Source organism: Lycorma delicatula, chromosome 5 (genome assembly GCF_047948215.1).
Source record: "Lycorma delicatula isolate Av1 chromosome 5, ASM4794821v1, whole genome shotgun sequence".
Classification (NCBI taxonomy): domain Eukaryota; kingdom Metazoa; phylum Arthropoda; class Insecta; order Hemiptera; family Fulgoridae; genus Lycorma; species Lycorma delicatula.
Genome location: NC_134459.1, coordinates 93,929,190 through 93,949,889, shown reverse-complemented (window position 1 = coordinate 93,949,889; position 20,700 = coordinate 93,929,190). Strand labels below are relative to the sequence as shown.

The 20,700-nt window shown below is 27.6% G+C and overlaps 1 protein-coding gene across 1 annotated transcript; it reads right to left on the bottom strand.

Moving 5' to 3' along the window:
* Positions 1–1,179: 1,179 nt before the first annotated feature.
* LOC142325205 (actin maturation protease) lies at positions 1,180–18,593 on the bottom strand. Its single transcript, XM_075366650.1, has 3 exons — positions 17,819–18,593; positions 6,495–6,746; positions 1,180–3,448 (listed from the first exon to the last, which is right to left on the bottom strand). The coding sequence occupies exons 1-3, from the start codon at positions 18,244–18,246 to the stop codon at positions 3,115–3,117; spliced, it is 1,014 nt and encodes a 337-aa protein (XP_075222765.1). The 5' UTR covers positions 18,247–18,593; the 3' UTR covers positions 1,180–3,114.
* Positions 18,594–20,700: the final 2,107 nt, after the last annotated feature.

Here is a 20,700-nt window from a genome sequence, read left to right as displayed (position 1 = left end):
TTTAAAGCAGCATTCATTCACTGATCATAGTTTTAAAAAATCATAAGTCTTGATAGTTTTTCATTAAGTTTTTTAAAAAAGTTAAGAATTTAGCGCTAACATTTTAATTGAAGAAGAAACCTTTGCTAAATTAATTTTAAAATATGATTGCATTCTTAGTCATGCTTTACAAAATTGTACACATCATGCAACTAAAAGTTGATTTGAAAATGAATGCGACAATGTCTTATTTAATGGTATTTACATACTTAGCAGCACTGATTTTCACGTTTCAAAAGATCAAACTTATAAACAAATCAAGTTGACTGCTATTTTCATTGTTTTGAGCATCAGTTTTTATCAGACAAAAAATTTTATTGATACTATACTTACATGTAAAATTTCTTTAACAACTATAAATTTGTCAGTTTTTCAGTATTATTTAATTACAGAAAAACTAGTATTTAGCTTCCATTTTCCATAAACAACTGCATTTACCAGTTACATCTTTCGTACTGGATAGGTAGCCACAAAAATAGCAAATCCTTGAATATAAAAAAAAAATACTTTTCAGCGAGTAACAATCTTAAAAAAAAAAACTACTACAAATGAAGCATATAATTTCTATGTCTGGCTTATAAATTTATTACAGTAATGATTGAGTCTGGCTATTATCTCAATCATTAATAATTTTGAATAAGCACTAAAATGAATACTTTGTCATAAATTCTACAGAATACTAAAAATTCCTATCAGTTTGAAAAGCTTCATATTGATTGGTCATACTAAGATGTTTTTGTCTGGGAAACAACACCAGTATACAAAATAAATTTTATCTGTAGTGGAAATATCCATTCATTATTTTTTATTTATTTTAGTATAGTTTAAAATAAAACTCATCTCCGGATAGCAAGTAGTGCACAAGTTTCAATGGTATGGAAATTTAATGAGTTGAATAGTCAGTAGTAGAAAATTAAAGTATGAAACTTGGCACATAAGGTCTACTTAAGAAAGAGATTGATTGTAATTGCTCTCGTGTTTGTACTATTTCTACCCACATTAATATTTTATTATATTCTTAAATTCTAACGCTAGTAGTCTTGTTTATATCACAAGTAACTGTACTATTTTTTATTGAATAATTTATAAGTTAATATTCATGCATAAATATGTTAAGTTGAATTATTATTAATTAAAAAGTTGAATTTTTATAATCATTTATTGTTAACAACTGTAAAAAAATTATCTTATTCTAATGCACAATAATATTATATCACAAGTTTATTAACAAACATAATAATTCAAAAGTAATTTTAATATTACATGCTATCCATAGAGGTTTTCAGTAAAATGTTAAACAGAATAAAAAATAAGTTATTAATTTGAACAGAATCTTCTAAAAGTAACCTTTTCTAACAATATAAATCAAAACTAGAAACCACTTTCATATTGTGGAGATAAGAAATTCATAGTTTATTTGTATGATTTCTAGTGAGAAATACAAAACAAACATTTAAATTTGTACGTAAGTACATCTGCAACATTAGGAGCATAGCAACGTACAGTAAAATTCAAAAACTCTGAACTTATAAACATAATACAGATAAAATTTTAAAAAAAGAAGCTATTTCACTTTTTAATCCCAGCCCAAACATAAATTATACAAAATCTTACTTAAATGCAATGATATGATTTGAACCACCTCACAAGAACACCATTATGGCAAAAGTCCGGATTTATTTCTACATGGATATTACAGTGAACAAAACAAGCCCAACTTTATTGCTGGTATAGTTGTATAAAAAAATGCATTATTTTATATTAAAAAGGATATATTTAAAAAAAATCCATTGTTTTATATTTTATTCAGATATTTAATAATTTTTATAACAATCAAATTGCTATGTAAACAAAGTTCCTGATAAAGCAAGCTGAAGAGAAATTTGCTCATTGATGAAATTATAAGCAATAATTGTTAAATTCAAATAATAATATAATCAGACCTAATTAATTTCATTGTTAAAGTACTGTAAAAAATATACCAAGAAAATCTAGCTTTGAATTATTGTCTAATTCTCTTAAAATTTAAAGCAAATTCAAAATAAAAAGATATGAGAAACCAGTTTAGCTCAAATTTACTGCTAAAATCTTATATATATATCTTATATAAATCTATATATCCATTAAAAAAAAAGTAATTATAAGTTTCAGTTATTGTTTCACTTTGCTTTATGCAGAATATTGGAAGATACAGTCTTCCAATATTCACAGCTATCATTCTATAAGAAATCACAAATTTAACTTCTAAAAAGTGGAACATGCTGCTCCACGTGAACGCACTGAACTGCACATAGCAATTTGGAAATCAGTTCACTGAGTGGCACATTTCTTGATTTCATATCCTTTAATCCCTGACATTTAAGCTTTTTAGCATAAAAAATTATGTAAAATATTTTACATAATTTTATAAATTACAAGCATAATTTTGAAGCCAAAATTTTTTTCTCATAATGGCACCATCTGGTTCCATTATGTAAAAAATTATGCAATCACTAGTTCCTTATTTTAAGATATTTGCTTGTATGATATATCTGTTTTTAAACAAAATTATCTTTCATCAGTAAAATATTATTTCATTCCTTATTAACAAAGAAAAGTCTTCCAACATGAGGAAATTATTTCACTAGAATCAAACATAACTACAAGGCAATATGATGTAAAACCAATATAAGGTATAAATTTGTGGTATCACTTAATAATACATAATTATAAAACCATTAAGAAAATGTCAGATTCTATAAAAAATGTCTAACAATTTACTTAAATTTAAATGCATAAAAAAAATTATTCCTCAAAATGTTACATAAAAACTTTGTAAACTTAAGTCTCTTTTGTACTTTAATTATTTTCATATAAATTATTTTATTTCCACAATCTTAAAATGAAAGAAGGCACTCTTATTATTAAACTAGAACAATATTCTGTTAACTCCTAAGTAAAAAATGTAAAAACAAAATTCAGCTATTCATATTTCAGAAAGAAAAATATTTCTGAAATAGGTGAACTACAGACATGTTTAATAATACACCAATCAAACAATTTGATTGGTATATAAAAATACAAAATATCATTTTGTCAACAAAGATCAGAGAAAGATGTAAAATCAGGTCCTCTATGAATCATATGCAACATGATCATTTTACCAGCAAGTCCAGCTTCAACACCACCATCAGGCAATATGTACTCTGTTCCATCTTCTGCACGTTTTGGATCAAATTCTAGTAAATTTTTATTGCTTAATTCAAGTTCTTCATATGACCATAAAGCCATGTACCTACTTTTACCTTGTCTAGCATATAAATAACAATCAGGATCACCACCTTTAACCTTCACTACTCCACATACAACTGCCCAGTGTGATTTGTGGCCTCTCTTACAGCATGGAGCATAGTTACCAGCTGCATCATAACTAAAAGAAAAGTTAAGGCAAACACTTTTAAAATAAAATCTATGTAAAATATTATACTAAACTAATCAAAGTATGTCATTAACTATAGTAATTAAGGGCAAATATTAGCCTGACAAAAGAAAGTAAAAGAATGCTAAACAAAGTTTTTGACATCATATAATCATTTAATATTACCAAATGTGTTTTCACACATTATATGTTTTGTATATCACAATCCACATGTTTGACTTAAAATATCAAATTTTACCTTATTTTCCAAGAGCCATAATTTTTTTATATTTATTTCATTACAAAGTTATATCTTTTGTGATGTAATTATAAATATTCATGTATAAAATAAAAAAAAGGAAGAAAATCTAGCGCAGTTCTTGACACTCTGAATCCATTTGACTAGAATTTTCTTAGTCTTGACTAGACAATGCTATTCTTTTAATCTGTTTCACTAATTTGGAACATCTACTTCGAACAAATTCATTTTTCATGTACAGTAAACAATCAAAAAATGGAATAAAAAAGTAGATACCTAGAAAAACCTTTTCTTTCTTTATACCTATAAATACCTTTCTTTAGTTATCGTGTAGATATCATTGCATATTTATGTCATGTAAATTAAAATGAGTTAACAACTTTGTGTAAATTCAAATTTCTTTTATTGTTTTTCTGAGAATAAAACACTATCCTCTATGTTCATACTTTAATAAAAAAAAATAATAATTCTGTCCTATTGTAATCTGGGTTCATCTTCATTCATTTTGGATATGTCTTAGGCAGCAGCATCAGGATGTCAGTCGATACCTCCTCTGAGTTGAGTGCATCATCAATATTCAGGTACTCTTTCTAGTTTCCAAACGGTTCACTAAGTTCTTATAATTCACTCTGTTTCACAGAATTTTAATTTAGTTCAGTAAGATTTTTAATGTCGGAATTGTAGTAGTTTAATACCGGCTTTTACAAAACAATTTCTCACAATCGTAGTAGGAACCTGCTTTATTGCCATATGAATCAATAAAATTGCATCCAGCACACTAATGATTTTAGAAAGCTCATCAGCATCTGCAACTAAATTAAATTTTAAAAGTTCTGAATGATCCCTTGATCAAGCAGTTGACATATTGCAGTAATATTTAGGAGAATAAATATCAATTTTACATTTTCTAAGCTAACATTAGATTTTGCATTGTCCAGGAATATTAATGACTTTCCTATTTTGCCTTCTCATCCTATGATCAAAACTTAACATGTCCCTAATCATCCAAGATCTTTTATTTGAATATATTCTATTTCTAATGAATTTATTTTCATACCCTTAAAACATTGTGGCTTTGCTGATTATTAGTTTTTTAAATTCACCTGTCATATTCACAGCCAACATAACAATCAGTCTTTCTTTTGATTTCTTCCCCCTTGTACATTTTTCCTCTCTCAACACATTATTTACTGGGCAATGCCCAAAAAAAGTCCAGTCTCATCACAATTAAAAATATTTTTCACTCTTACTCACACATTTCATTTAACCTTTGCTTTCACTCATGACACCAAATTCTCATTTACAGCCCGACATTTCACAACATTTGTAAATGAAATATTAGGTCTAATTCAGAATTTATCTAACCCCCCCTCCTACGATCCTTAAAACTCATTGTAACAGAGTTCTTAGCAATTTACATTGTTTTCTTATTTATTAAAGTTACAGAGACCGGTTATTAGGACAAGACCTGCAGAATCATTCAAAATCAAATTGTCAACTGCTAGACCTGGCATTTTAGGAAATGAATGTTTGCTTAACTGATTATCATTTTCAGTCAATAACTTTAGGTTATCAGGTTTGCTTTTTAAGATATTGCCTATGTGACTTTTCCCAATATCAAAATGTTTTGCAATATAATGCACACTGAGTTTTTCATTTTAGTAGACATTATAACTGCAACAGTTTCTTTTAATATGAAGCATTTCCATTTTTGAGATGTTTTAACTTGCAGTAACAATTCTTGTAACAATTTTTATAAGAACACAAAATTGAACGTAAAACATATGTATAGAAAATTTACTACAATAAAAAATACTGTTCATACTGTAACAAAATACACATGTTCAATGAACAATATACACTTGCACATAACTAATGATGAATTGATTGAAATCATATCAATGTCTAGGCAAAAAATCATGCCAATTCACAACAAATACACAAATTAGTCACACTACGTATAAAATAAAACAAGAAAAAAACAATTTTATTCCTGCTATTGGTTTTTCAGAACTGGTTGAACAGTTTTTATAGATAAACTCATTGTATGTGTCCATTACTTAAAAGATCCATTATTGAGAAGTATTTTATCCATTAATACCATTATAAGTTTGTTACGAGAAGTTTCACTATATCAAGATGATTAGAAATTACCTTCCTGAGTAGGAGATAAAACATATTCAAGGTCAGGGCAGATTGATTGTACTTTAATGCTAACAATATAGCACAGGTACTACTCTAATGTTTAACTTTTAACTAAATATCCAGAGATATAACAAACTACAGGTGCATCCTACATACAAAAAGCAATTACATATGAGCTTCAAACCAACAAAATTAGTCAAGATAGATAGTTGGAAACTTCCAGAATATCAAATTAATCAACAAACCCATTTTTCATTTTAAATTACATAGCCTATCACTTAATCTTGACATGGTCAAGAAAATACAGGACATACCTTATAATTTTTAATCTTTCTGGTGGCCACCCTTAAGTAAGTCTATCCCTTAAGTATAAAAATAGTAACTGGTAAATATATTCAGATAATTTAGAAAACAAATTTTTTATCTATCTAAAAAAAATTATTAATTACATAAGATAATATAACAATTTTATATAATACACATTAAGAAATGTTTTGCACATTTTTCACAGATGATTGAAAACACAGATTAATGAATACAATGAATTAATGAATACATTATAAAAACAACAATACTTCAGTTCAAAACTTGTTTTTTATTTTATTTTTTCTTTAAAAACAAAACAATAAAATATAAATGAATATTAAAGGATACGGGACGAGCATCAAAGCACCCTCAAACAGACTGCGTAAGATGTAATCATAATTAGCAGACATTCCACCAGATAATATCTCAACAGTAAACCAAGGCTGAATTACAGTTTTTGCTAACCGAGCCATATCACAAGCAGAAAACATTTCACCCTGATGAGTAAAATTTTGACTCTTGGCTTCAATAAACAATTCATTCAGAGAAAGTTTTCTTGGTGTAGCAGTTGCAGCCATTGCTAGAGCTGCTAGCCCACAACTGAAACCACAAATAGCTTTAGAAAAAAATTCTTAACATTTTATATATATTATTAGATGATACAAAACAAACAAATTTACTTTTTTGGTTAAGATTAAATTTTCTGTAAATTAAAAAACTCATTTTTGTAAGTAATAAAATAGTTGTAACTAAATATCCTAATTTAGTAATCCAGAGATATAACAAGTTACAAGTGCATTCAATACACAAATAAGGAAAGCAATTACGTATGGACCTCAAACCACCAAAGTTGGCAAAGATAATTTGATATATATCAAATTAATCAACAAAATTCATTTTTCATCTTAAATTACATTGCCTACACAAGCCTTAAAACTATCAGGCGACTTTAAAACTTAATGGAAAAAGTCATACGAAAGAAAAATGAAAATTTCATACTTAGTATTATGCTGACTTTCCTCAATACCCCTAATAAATAGGGATAAAAAAAGTAATTATTAAATATTATATAAAAAATTATTAACTTAAATACAAATATCATCATTCAATCACTAAACAACTGATTTTTTTTTTTAGGGATTAATTAATCCTTAAAGATTATCTAAAAGTCAATGGAACTATTAGTTTAGTTTACCAAAAACATTTTAATGATACAATGTAAATATAGTTAAGTGGCAAAGTGAAGTATTTGCAAAAATTTAATGTACTCTTTTTAAACAAGAAATTACACTAGAAGAGAAATTTGTTTATAAAAATTAAGAAAAAAGTAGGTACTAAAGAATGATGTACTACTGTAAAATATTAAAAAAACAAACATGATGTACTTAAACACTACCAAAATCCTTCAAAATTGTTGGATTAAATTCAACTATGTAAATCATTAAAAACCTTCCTTTACAGACAGCCACAAAGAAGCACATCAATTCACAGAAAAAAAATTATTTAATCATTTATAATTAATTTTATTTATCATGGCTCGTTGGTACTGATATATAATTTATTTATATAATAGTTTCCACTTACAACAATATTTAATAGTATGTTTGAGCACTTCTGGATTAGTAGTAATCCATCCTCAGGAACATTGAATGTGTTATATTATTTACTTCACATATCATTAATTACACTAACTTGAATTGTCAAAACAAAAATTATAAATATAACAATTGTCAAAAGGTAAAATAATGTAAACCTTATCCATCCTGTCAGTATGAAGGTCTAGGTTATCAAAAGCACTCGAACATACTATTAAAGATTGTTGGTAAATAGAAACTATTATATAAATAAATAATTATATAATAAGAAGAATGAGAATAAGTAGAAATGAGAATGGTAAAATTAAATGATTTAGAAAATTATGAACAAAATGTCAATAAAATGTTCATCATTATCCAATTTCCTGAGTGTTAAACATGTCATCCGGAAGGTTTTGGGTTCAAATACCATTCGGGCATGACATTTTTCACATGCTTTAAAAATGTTAGATTATAGGAATTTAGTAGGTTAAATATCTATATTTATCAATGTCCTAACTTCTTTGACTACTTCACAAGAATCTTCCTCAAAAGGTGTATTCTTAATGTTAAAAGTACATTAACATAAGCAGCAGTCTGCACCCTGCATCAGACACTGCTGATACACTACAACTATACGTAAACTTAAATTATCACAAGTCACCCAAAAGAATATGTATAATAAATCCTTTGTTACAAAACTTTTACAAACAAATAAAACTATCAATTCATATCACATACACAAATACCCCTCTTCTTCAAGGTTAAAGTATAAGTAATTAAAATACATATTTTAATTCAGTTTATTTTTAGCAAATATTTAAATATTTACTGTTATCACTGTTTAGTTCTCACTAAAGTTTTTTCAGCACTATTCGTTTATGAATTAGAGATTATCATATTAAATATTGTATGCCAATACGTTTGCCTTTCTGCTTCTTTTTTCAGCATTCAGCGACTGCCTGCCTACCTACCAGCTGTTCAGTCAAGCATAACCACCTCTTTGCGTGTAAACATGTGTTTTTAAGTTTGACATTCTTAAATTTGTGATTATTATTATTTTTATTATTAAAAATACTATGCATTTCATTATTGGGTTTGTTATAGGTATTTTAATATAATCCTCACTTTTAGACAAGTAAAAATTTTGTGGTTATGGGTAAAAATTCTGATTTTTCACCAAGAAACACTGCCACAGTGCAAGTTCTTTTGCAAGAATGTTACACAAGAGTCAGATAGCATCAAGTAAAAAATTGGTTAGTAGAATTAAGAAAAAGCTTGAAAAAATGACAACTTTGAATCCACAGATGGATTGGGAAATATGGCTGAAAGAAGATTCTTAGTCCTAGAATGAACAGAAAGCAGAAAAACATGACAAGGTTCTTAGTGACCAAATAAGAGAAGGGAATATAGGACTGTCAGAAGAACTTTAAAGGAAGAACTACAGGCATGCAAACCTAAGAAAAACAAAAAATAACCCCCAGCAATGGTTGTAAAACCTATAAGGCAGGATCAGTACTTGAATGTTTTGAAAACTAAACCATTACGATAGACTTGTGATTGGTATACAAGCAAAGAATTCATTTTTATGCGTGATGGAGTCCCGTGCCATCAAGTAATGAGTATTAAAGAATTTTTAAAGAAAGAAGAGATCAATGTTCTTCCCTGGCCTGATAACAGTCTTGATATGAACCCAACAGAAAACATCTATATGGTATAGTCAAATGAAGACTACCGAAAACAAAAATTACACCATAGAAGGAATTAATTTAAATTCAAAATTGGAATCAAGTTTGACACCATAATAAAGTGATCAAGACCACATGTGAAAATCTTGCGCAAAGTATGCCTATTCCTAACAGACTTACAATGTTCATTAAGAACAAGGGAATGCATACTTAATATTACAAATTATTTTTGTGTTTAAGAAAATAAAGCATTTGCAATTTACACATTCAGTCTAATAATTTGGCAGCTCACCGAGCTGTTCTAGTTGTTAACTCATCATGACAAATCAGTGATTTCAAAGTCTAAGGTTCAAATCCTTATGTAAAGGCAGTTACTTTTATATGAATTCGAATACTAGATCACGGATACTGGTGTTTTATGGTGGGTGAGTTTCAATTAATCACACATCTCAGGAATTAACAGATACAAAATTTTCAAAAATATCCTTCAGGAAGTGAAATGATTAACAAAAATATATAGTGCTCTAACCTTCAACAAATTTTACAGAGTAAGAGAAATTTTCATACAAAAACATGTCTTTGTTCAAAAGATACCACATTAAAAACAATCTACGAAAAAGCTTAAAATATCAATACCATACGTTTCAAGAGTTTATGTAAAAATGCAATACCTAATGAAACATAAAACCATAAAAAAAAATACCATAAATAACCATAAAAACATAAAATAAAACGAGACCACTTGCATATATATATTTGTGACAAAATACAATTACGTACTTATTGTATGTGTAATTGTATTGGCGATACACATATACACTCAACTGAAATTGTTTCAGTCACTTATTATGCTAACAGATGAGATTGAAGGAATAAAATGTAAATGGGTATGTGTCAAAAAACAACGATTCATAAATTTTAATAAGAATTTATATATATACTAAACATACACAGTTGGAAAAAATATAATAAAATTGTTCTAAGGGACTCAAAACCAACCAGCTATTCAGTTGAGTAGAAGGAATACAAAGGACTAAAATTTCATATCAAAGCTGTTAAAAAAAAAGACACAACATCAGTCATAAATTCATATTAATACTACTATAGTGCATTCACAATGACGTTTAATACGCTATTTATAAAGCAAAATGGATAAAAAATGAAATTTATAACACAATACAATATTGTAAAATGCATAGTATTGTTTTCAAAAGTCATACTGCAATTCAAGAACTTAACTTAAAAAGCATTAAAAACAAAACAACATTCAAAGTACATGATGTGTGACTTAATAGCAACAATTGATCTGGTTAATTTATTAAATTTTCTGCATTCTCTTATTACATTCAATTTTTTCTGTTATTATGTATCGACTTTATAATCTTTATATGTTACATCACTTTTATTTCATATATTTATCATTAATTTTATATGTTAATATCAAACTTATAACCACTTACTCTTTTTTATTCATTAATTCTATATCTGATGTCTGAGCAACAAAAAGAAATCGTGTTACAGTTTCAAAGCAAACGTTGTAATAGTTCCTTTTGTTTTATGTGGAATAGACACAAACCTATTACCTCATGCAATCTTTGCAATGCAAATATCAACTCGCTACCTACTGTTATTTTTCAGTGTTCAAGAGCATTTTTTTAGTGATCAACTAAGTTGTCAGATAGTTAATTTATATTAAGAGACCTTTACTTTCATTTGTTAACAATTCTATTTAATTATTTGATAAAACACTATCCTGTAACTGAAACAAGACAAATGTCTCTCATAATATTTGTTTAAATAAAACCTATCCTATGAAGTCAATTACAAAAAAAACCATCAATGATTGTTAATCAATAACTGAAAAAAAAACTAATTAAGATGAACTGATAATACAACTTTAAATATTATTTTTTCAATTAAATAGTAGTTTAAAAGATTATGCAATACTAAATATTTGGAAAAAATCAGTCAAAATCTTGTTTAAATAAACTAACTTCCTGTATAAATATGTTCCACGCTCATCACATTTAATTTTATAAATTACACAAGTGTTATTTTACAATATTTCTGTTGGGTCAAATACCATACTATAAAACTTTATTGTAAGTCTTCTTACTTAGGTTTCTGCTTTAAATATCTTTTTTCCATTTCTCTTTTACTTATAGTGTTGTCTTGGTTTACTAATTTTGTTTACACATTTTCTATATATTATTCATAAATTCATGTGATATTTCAAAATTCATATTTTTTCATTGTTTTAAATATAGATATATACTCTTAAATACTACATGTTCCTGTTTTTTTTGTGATAACAGTGGTGTATATACTTTCTTATTATATGTTTGTTATTCAATAAAAATTAAGAATGTATCAACAAAGTAATAACACACCTTCAAATTTTTATAGCTTAAATGAAGACATTAATTTGGATATTATAAAATATTAAGCATTGGTATTTGTAACAAAATTTTCTCTAATTGCATAAGAATATATAGCAGCAAAAAAAAAATATTTTTATTTTTACCCTTTGTAACCACTAACTTAACGTGTGATTTTTCATTCTGATGCATCTGACTTTTCTTATTCTCATTTACAGTTTTGGGTTGCAGTTTCTGTTATTGAAATAGTGAATTTCTGAGAGTATTATTGAAATAACTGAGTTTTTATGTTTACCTTGATAGTAGACTGGAAGAAATACTGTAAGTTCTTTATTTGTGTTTTTTTAAAACAATAAAAATGGATAAAACTCCAAGGAAATGTCTAAGATTGTTCTTGTCCCAGTAAACTAATATGACAAAAGACAAATAGTACAGAAATTAGATTGCTATATTGTTAATGAAATTCTACATTAGTTTTTTATCAACAGGATCATTTTCTTCTGATCAAAAAGGGAAAAAAATAGTCAAAAAAAGTATAATAAATTCCAGACAATCGCCTATTAAACTTGAGTGTGACTAATGTACAAAAAAGTAGGGTTCCTTATGTAAGAAAATCATCAGATAATAAATTGTTTCTACCTCATATATATCTCCTGTATTTCCACCCAAAAAAATGTTATGAGTAGTTTTACACATGAAACACCTCACATCATCCACTAGTACCAGTTGAAAGGAACAATGAAATGCAATGATCATTTATAGACTTAAGGTATTGAATAGTTCCACAAATGCAAAATGATTAAAGAATTTTCACCATGACCTTGCTCATTGCAACACAGCTCAAAAAGTAATGACAATCTTTTCAAAAAACTATTTAAAAGTTCTTAACTGGTCAGGTAAATCCAGATATAAAACTGATCCATAATTTGTGGGTAATAATGACAAAAGAAATTGTAAAAACTAAAAAAGAAAAATATGTAACTAACACATACAAACTTCAAAGCTTCTGTGCAATTTCATCAACCAAAAAATAAATAAAAATGTACATAAATATATTTAATACAATAATACTGTACACAATATTTCTTAAGTAAAACTAATGAGTACTAAATTCTAATGTTATCTCTTAATGAATTAATCCCAAAGCAACCTAAATATGATAAAACTTTATTTTTAATTTCTCTTTAAACCAAAGGTTTAAAGCAATAATGTTAACCCTCAAGGGGGAAATTTTTCTTCTAGACAAATGATTTAAGTCTCCATCAATAACAAAAGTTTGGGGAGAATTAACTCAGCCTGTAAAAGGTATAAGTAGCATAAACCAATGATTCTGTGGAAGGTTAAGATAAAAGTGCTAGCAGAAATCTAAAACAGCTAACTAAAGTATGCTGCAGCTTGAAACGTACAAATAGTACATTTATACAGCATACCTATAAATCGAAAAGCTCTACAATAAAAAATAAAATTACAAAAGTAAAAATATCCTCCCACAAAACTTACCTACAATTAAATCATCAAATGTTTGAGTAAAAATCATAAAAGCACAGTAGTAAATGAAACGTATGTACTTAAAGTTTTTTTGCTTCTGAGAAGCTTTTAAAATCTTACATTGTTTTAAATATAACTTGATAGAGTTGATTTCTCATGTACTTCTTTTTCTAGTGTCAAGTTAGTTTTTAAAATAAATATCCATATTTTCAACCTTGGGCACACATCACTTGTTTAATAGCTGTATACTCAACCCTTCCTTTGTCTTTTCTCTTACCTCCAGTCAACCATCTGTATCATCTGTATGAGTATATACACTTTCTACTCAAATACATCTCTAATTTATATTTTCATCAGACATTTTCCTAAACTCTTCAATCTGTAAACTATCCCTATATTATTTTAGTTTTTGCTCCAAAGCTGCACTTCAATGATTCAAAATAGTTCAGAAATAGAATTTAATAACGATAATGCAATAAATTTTATATTTTGATATGTTTAATTTTACTAATTTCTTAAGATTCTGGACAACACAAGAGAATACGTTAGTTTATGTACAGCTTTTCAGTAATAAGTCCTTTATTAAAAAATTTGAAGTCTAATGTATTAAAAAAAGGGTAGATTTATAAAAGTTACTTTTATAAAAAAATATTGGATTTTAGTCCCATATTTTATAACAAGATTTTGAAAAATCTTTTCAATAATTATGTAAAAGTTGATAAATAAAAATCACTAGAACATAATTTTGTTAGCAAGCCTCTTGTTAACTTATAGGCAATTACAACATTGTCAGAATAAGTTTCTATATATATTATATATTTATTTATTATATTTAATAAATAAACAATTTAATAAATTTACATAAATTGTTTACATATACAACTTTTTAACAGTAATTTTTTTAAATAATACTATGGTCTTATTTTTTGTAATTCATTACTTAACATTAATCAATTTTCTAACATTAATATTTGAACATCAGAATAGTGTCTATCAAAAAATCATCTTTATGGTCAATTTTGAAAGTAATTTCAAATTTTGAAAAAAGTTTTAACAACACTTTTAAATTGTTTTTCGTAGATCTTTGGTTAGAATACAATTTAACCACAAAAAAAAATCAACATAAGAAACATTTTCAGTGAAGGAGGAGCAATCAAAAAATGTAAAATTTTATATCTCCGCTTACTTTTTGTTACCATACGGAGTAAAACAGCAACCAATTGTAAGAAATCTTGAATATTTTAAAGGTTAAAAAGGTTTGATTTCAATTTTTGGCAAAATCAATACATTTAGTGATATTTGCATAAATTCTTATTTTACCTTGTTTCTCCCTCAAAATCAGTCTGTAGATAAACCTATTCGCTAGGGCCCTCCAGAACTGTAAACATGAGTAAAACTAGACATGTCAAAGAAATCATTCACAAGCCTTTAATAATTTATTTATTCAATGTTAATTCTGTATCTTATCTTCTACACACAACATTAAACTCTAAACAAAACACCAGACAAACCTCTTACTACTGGCAATTTTCTTGCTGTAAGCAATTCCTTGATCTTTTCAAATTCTGCTTCTTCATTGAAAATCCTGCTTTTTATTTCTCTAACTTCCATTTCAATTAATCATACTACATATTTAAATGTTCTCATCTATTCCCAGTTTTTTTTCATTTTAAACATATACTTGAAACACTGTTCACTTAATCCATTCTCATTAACATTTACCGGATGATTAAAAAATGACTTTTTCCCAAATTTAAAAGCATATAAAAATTTATTTAGATAACTTACAGATTTTGTTGAGGTCACCAAACATTCACTTTGGTTTGATACAGCTTCCATTTGCAATGCTACATACATCTCACCTGAAGCAGATTTCTTCCAGACTGTAGCCAGCAAGTCAAGCATTACCTTTCAGCTACAGTGTTAATTTGATGTCTTAGCTCAACAAGATCAGCAGGCAAAGGTGGTACATAAAACAATCTTTAATGAAACCTTAAGAAAAAATCTAGCATTGTGAAATCAGGTGAATGAGATGGCCGTGCAATTAGACCTTCACAACCTAACCACTGACCTGGGAATAGAGTATCAAGAAAACCTCAGACTTCTAGGTGGTAGTAACGTGATGCCCCTTCTTGCTGAAAAGTAATGGTGTCCATCTTGGTCATCATCATCATCATCATCTAATTGAGGAATTAGACAATTTTTAAGCATGTCCAGATAAAAGATACAATTTATGGTTGCCTCCTGAAAGAAGAACAGGCCGTAAAGTCTGCTTTGGGCATAAAAAAACTTGCTTAGGACTATCATGAATAAAAAAGTTTCATGAGGGTTTTCACTACCCCATATTTGGCACCTTGCCACACTGTCTGAAAATGTTTTACTGCCTGTAATTCTAACCATTTTCATAAAACTGCAGCCAAACAACTTATCATCTGTAATGTGGTTGAACTATGGTTAGTTTATATGGCTTCAGCACTGGTGGCCGAATTCACTACTAATGATGACACAAATCAAAACTTGATGCGTTTTGCTATGAAATGAGACTTCAACCAAATCTATAAGTCATTAAATTTTTATATGCTTTTAAAAATCTTCCAACTGAAAACAAGTAGTAGTTCTGGTAGGCTTTCTATTACATGCAGTTTAATTTATACATCTTCAGTAAATAAATTACTACGTTAATGAAAGCTAAAATTAGACTAATATCATGTGAAATTGTTGGATTTAGAATAGAGGGCTGTTAAAAAGTAAGAGGGATATTTGAATATCCATTTTCAATAACATATTATATATATATATATATAGTAGTGTGATTTTAATGAGATCTGTTCATATTAAATACAATTATACACATCAAATACGAGCCTCATATTGTTCTACTGAGTAATCTACAGCCTTTCCATATAAATATGTTATTTTCATGTTAGCAAATGCGATATCAATAAATTTAGACGGGTAAGTTATGTTTTGGAAACTAATATGCCTACTTACATAAATCAAACCACAGCTCTTTAGTTAAATGATTATGGGTAACATCATTAGACAAAGTTACACCTACATTCATTTCTCATCACAATCATCAAAATGAAAAGATAACTTATTGAGCAACAGTCTGTTAGTAAATAGATAAATAACTCATGTTAACAATTCCATTATCAGTGTAATCTTTTTTAAATTTTTTTATCATAACCAAATTATGGGTCATGTCTTGATTGTTTAATGTAAAAAAAAATAATTTAAAAAATTATTGAAAACTAATTATTAATTACAGTTCAGACATGATTTTAATGAATATGTATTAACATTTTATGAAGTAAGAAAAATGTATTAACATTTTACAAAAGTAAGGTCAGAGTATATAATGTATAAACAATAACAATACTAATCCGACCAAATCAATGAAATCCAACTTACAAGTGGTTTGTAATGAATTCGCTTTGGTAAGCAAGGGAACAGAAGTACCATAAAATCCTTACTGTAAGGGTAATTTAAATAATCAATGGACAGCATTGGCATTAAAAGTATGAAGTCATTTATGCCAATGACTACTTCAAGTTAAAAATATTAAAATTAAAAATATTTTCAAAGATTAATGAATTTTTAGAATTGGTAAAAACAATTGCATAAAATAAAAATTAACTTGCATCCATAAAGATTAATTGGATGTATCATTAGTTAATTATATGTGAGATATGTGTATAAAGATTTTGATAAACCTAATAGTGGAAGGGCTTTAATACATCTGTAACCACACTCAAAACAACTTATAAAATCAATTTCAAATTTCATCTAATGGTAACTTCAAATAGCAAGAATAAAACTAACATTTAAATCACTCTTTAATTGTAAGAAAAGAAACTGATGTTATTTTTATTAAATGAGGGGTACAGCCCTCTTGCCTCTAGTCTATAAATTAATTTCTACCTGGAGCAAAAATTGTAATTCATTAAAATATTAAAAATAGTGCATTTTGTAAAGAAATAGAACCTTTACAAACAACACAATAGTATCAGAAATAAATATTTTATTAATTACTCTAAAATGAATATCAAATTTCAAATTTTTTGTAGTAATACCTTAGGTGGTTTGTAAAGGTTTTAAAAATGTGTAAATAAAATACAAAAAGCAACTACTTTAAATAAACTATAAGGTTAACTAAGTGAAGTCAATACATTCATTTAGAGCAAAAAAAAAAAATACATACAACAGTGAATGCAAGAGACAATTCAGCTAAAATATTTTCAGTGATACATACATAAAATACAAATTCTACATTATTAATCCAGTGTACGTTAATAAACTTTCATTGCCATTCATTCAGTTGAACTGATTGGTGGTGTGGATAAAGGGTTTGTCTCCAAATATAAAAGTGAGATGAAATGTAAAAGCAACGATCTGGAAAAAGACAAATATTTTACATTAAAATATAAACGGCACAGATAATTAAAAAATCCTAACACGATTTTTGAAATATGATAGGTTTACATAAATAAAAATTTGTGGATAAGTGCAGACACACTGATCTTTATAAAATAATAACTTACTTCGGTCCTTCCTGAAGAATAGGATTCAATTTAATGAAGGCAAAATGAGATGGAAATTCCTCACCATAAACAGTTAACTCTCTATTTTTCCATAGTCTCTTAATTTCTTCCGCAACAGTTTCAGACTTATATGTTGCAGAAATTTTTGAAGAATCTGAAACCATTGCTACAGGTAAAGGTGGTGGTGGCAATGGGGCAGTCGTTTTATGGTCTTCGATTTTTTCAAATCTTTTATTAAACGCATCACAACTACAGTGAGAAACTGGCGTGTTTTTCATTTTTATTTGAGCCTTTACAGACGACGGCTGCAATCTGAATTCTACCCAACAATGATAACAAAGGCATGAAGGCTGAAGAAATTTATTACTATTTCGTAATTTACATCTCAATTTTTGCTTGTAAATTGCCGTCAGCTTATAGTTCGACATTAAATAATTTAATACTCAGAAGAATACAAAAATATTGAGATTGAATACCAGTTAATGTGCTTATGTCACTACCTACACTTAACCTTAACACAACTGTCAATGCAAAAAATAGGATGCTATTCTTATCCAAGATCATTCCGAACATTAACGACTATTGTCGAGTAGCTAATTCATTCCACCACTATTGTCACCACACCATTGTTAAATTACTAACACGAAAGCACCACTACAATCATCCACCATTACACGCCAACCATATCGCCCGCCATATTGAATTACCACTTTTTAGTACCTGATGTCAAGGAGGCTGTGTACGTAAAAGGTATTCAACTTTCGTATCGCATCAATTAGATTTAAGATGGAAATGTAAAATAGACGATTGATTAATTGTTGACGGTACAACAGTAAAATATATATATATATATATATTTGATTATAAATAGCCATATATCAGGCTATTATACATAATTATAATCGTAATCTAAGTACTAATATTTTTAAAAAATATAACCATCCTTTATGATGGTCAACGGATTATGAGCGTATTCTAAATACATATTCATGTTATTTTTTTAAAGTTGCTTCCCACAACTGCAGCTCATCAGCGAGGAAACTAAAAACAGCTTTGGCAGTTTTTCAATTCAATTATTTCCTCAATTCCATACAGAAATTACAAATGTTTAAGTATACCATAGTAAACTACAACTTTTACAATAATAAAGTACCAATTTGAAGTGCAATCTTATAATAAAAAAGTACAAATATGAAATAGTAAAGTACAAGTATTATAATAAACATAGTAAATAAATGTAAAACAAGACAAATTAATTTTTTAATCAAACAGAAAAGTGCAAGGAAAACTGGCAAAAGGGTATGAAGTATCTCTTCAAAAATTTAAATCTTTGCATTGATATAACAAAATATAAAGTACATAAAATAAACCACATTAATAAAAGAACAGACATTGTGCCAGTGCTTAGGGTTAAAGTAAATTACGCAAATTATATTACAACATATAAATTTAATATAATTTGTATCATTGAGACCTTAGGTCTTATAATGATCAACTGTGGAACAGCAAATTGACAAAACAGTGGAAAAAAGACATCAGCCATGGTATTTCACCAATTCCAAAAATCAGAAACACCCTTCCAAAATCTAGTAAAACAAAGAAAAGAAACCAACCGAACCCTAAGGAGAATAAAAAAATACACTGAAGTTAATAGAAGAAGAATTCACTAAAATGCAGTTGAGTGACTACTACAAAACCTTAAAAAATCAGCTCCAAAAATATAAACCCTCAACCCTAGTAATAAAGAATGAAAACTGTAAACTAGCCCACAATAATAAAGACAATGCAGAAATCCCAGCTAAATATTTCAAAAAACTCTAAATTGCAAAGAACTGACATAATTATGCTTGACACCTATTTACATCAACTTGCTGTAATAAATAATATCAAATCTTCATTATCAATTTTTTTTTGTATCAAGTATCCATTCTTCCCTGTAAAAAATAAACAAAAAATTAGCTTTAAAATGTTTAAATTATAATAATAAACATTGTTTAATAAAGTGGAGGAAGTATATATTCAACCCATTAAACAGAAACCAATAAACATTGCTCCACACAATGTAATGTGGATATATTAATATGGTTATTTTAGTTTTTAAAATATAGTTATTTTTAAAATATAGGTAAATGCTGCTTTACCATCTGTCATGCACATAAATCAATTGCAGTAAAAGCAGTACTAATAAGCTTTTTCTGAGATTAATGACATACATTTCAAAATAAGTCACTGTAATGAACAGAATGAATGCTGAATATCACTGACATTTTGCAAGGCCTGGAATACCGATAGAAAAGAGTATATTAGACTGTGAAGAAGACAAAAGAAAATCACTTCACTGCTCACTTTCCCTAACTTGCCTGATATAAGATATTGTCATCAAATGTAATTTAATGAATCGTATCACTACCCAGAAAGTAAACACTTTCTTTTGTTTATAAAATACTATTTCTAGGAATCATGAGACCTGGCTATTGAAGCTTTTGAATAACTGACATTGAGACACGAGTGCTAAAATAGCAGGCTGGAATCTGGGTGGATGAGACCAGACTAATTAATGTTCATGTAGAAGAAGTAAGTAGTCATTTCTTAAGTTCTTGAGATCTGCAGTTATTGTCAATAGGCTATGTAATATGAATAACAAAAACAAAAAAAGTTAAGCTATTTAAGCTTTAGCTAGAGCAATGTTAAAAAGAATACTGAAGAATTTTTTCTTACTTCTTTTAAGATAAATTACAGCACAATTATGATGATATCCTCTTCAGTAAAGTATTCCAGAGACAAATAGGCTTATCAGATTTATATCAGGAAACTATTCAAGATAAGGGCATTACAAGATCACAACATTTTTTGCATGTGAAATATTCTGAGATTAATTAAGA

Bases quoted from the DNA above. Each gene is read 5' to 3' on its own strand.
- LOC142325205 (XM_075366650.1), bottom strand. From the start codon at position 18,246: ATGTCGAACTATAAGCTGACGGCAATTTACAAGCAAAAATTGAGATGT. The intron at 6,747-17,818 runs GTAAGTTATTAT...TTGTGGTTTCAG, and splicing joins ATTCTTCAGGAAGGACCGAA to TTGTGGGCTAGCAGCTCTAG. The intron at 3,449-6,494 runs GTATCCTTTAAT...CTTTTCTTTTAG, and splicing joins GGTGCTTTGATGCTCGTCCC to TTATGATGCAGCTGGTAACT.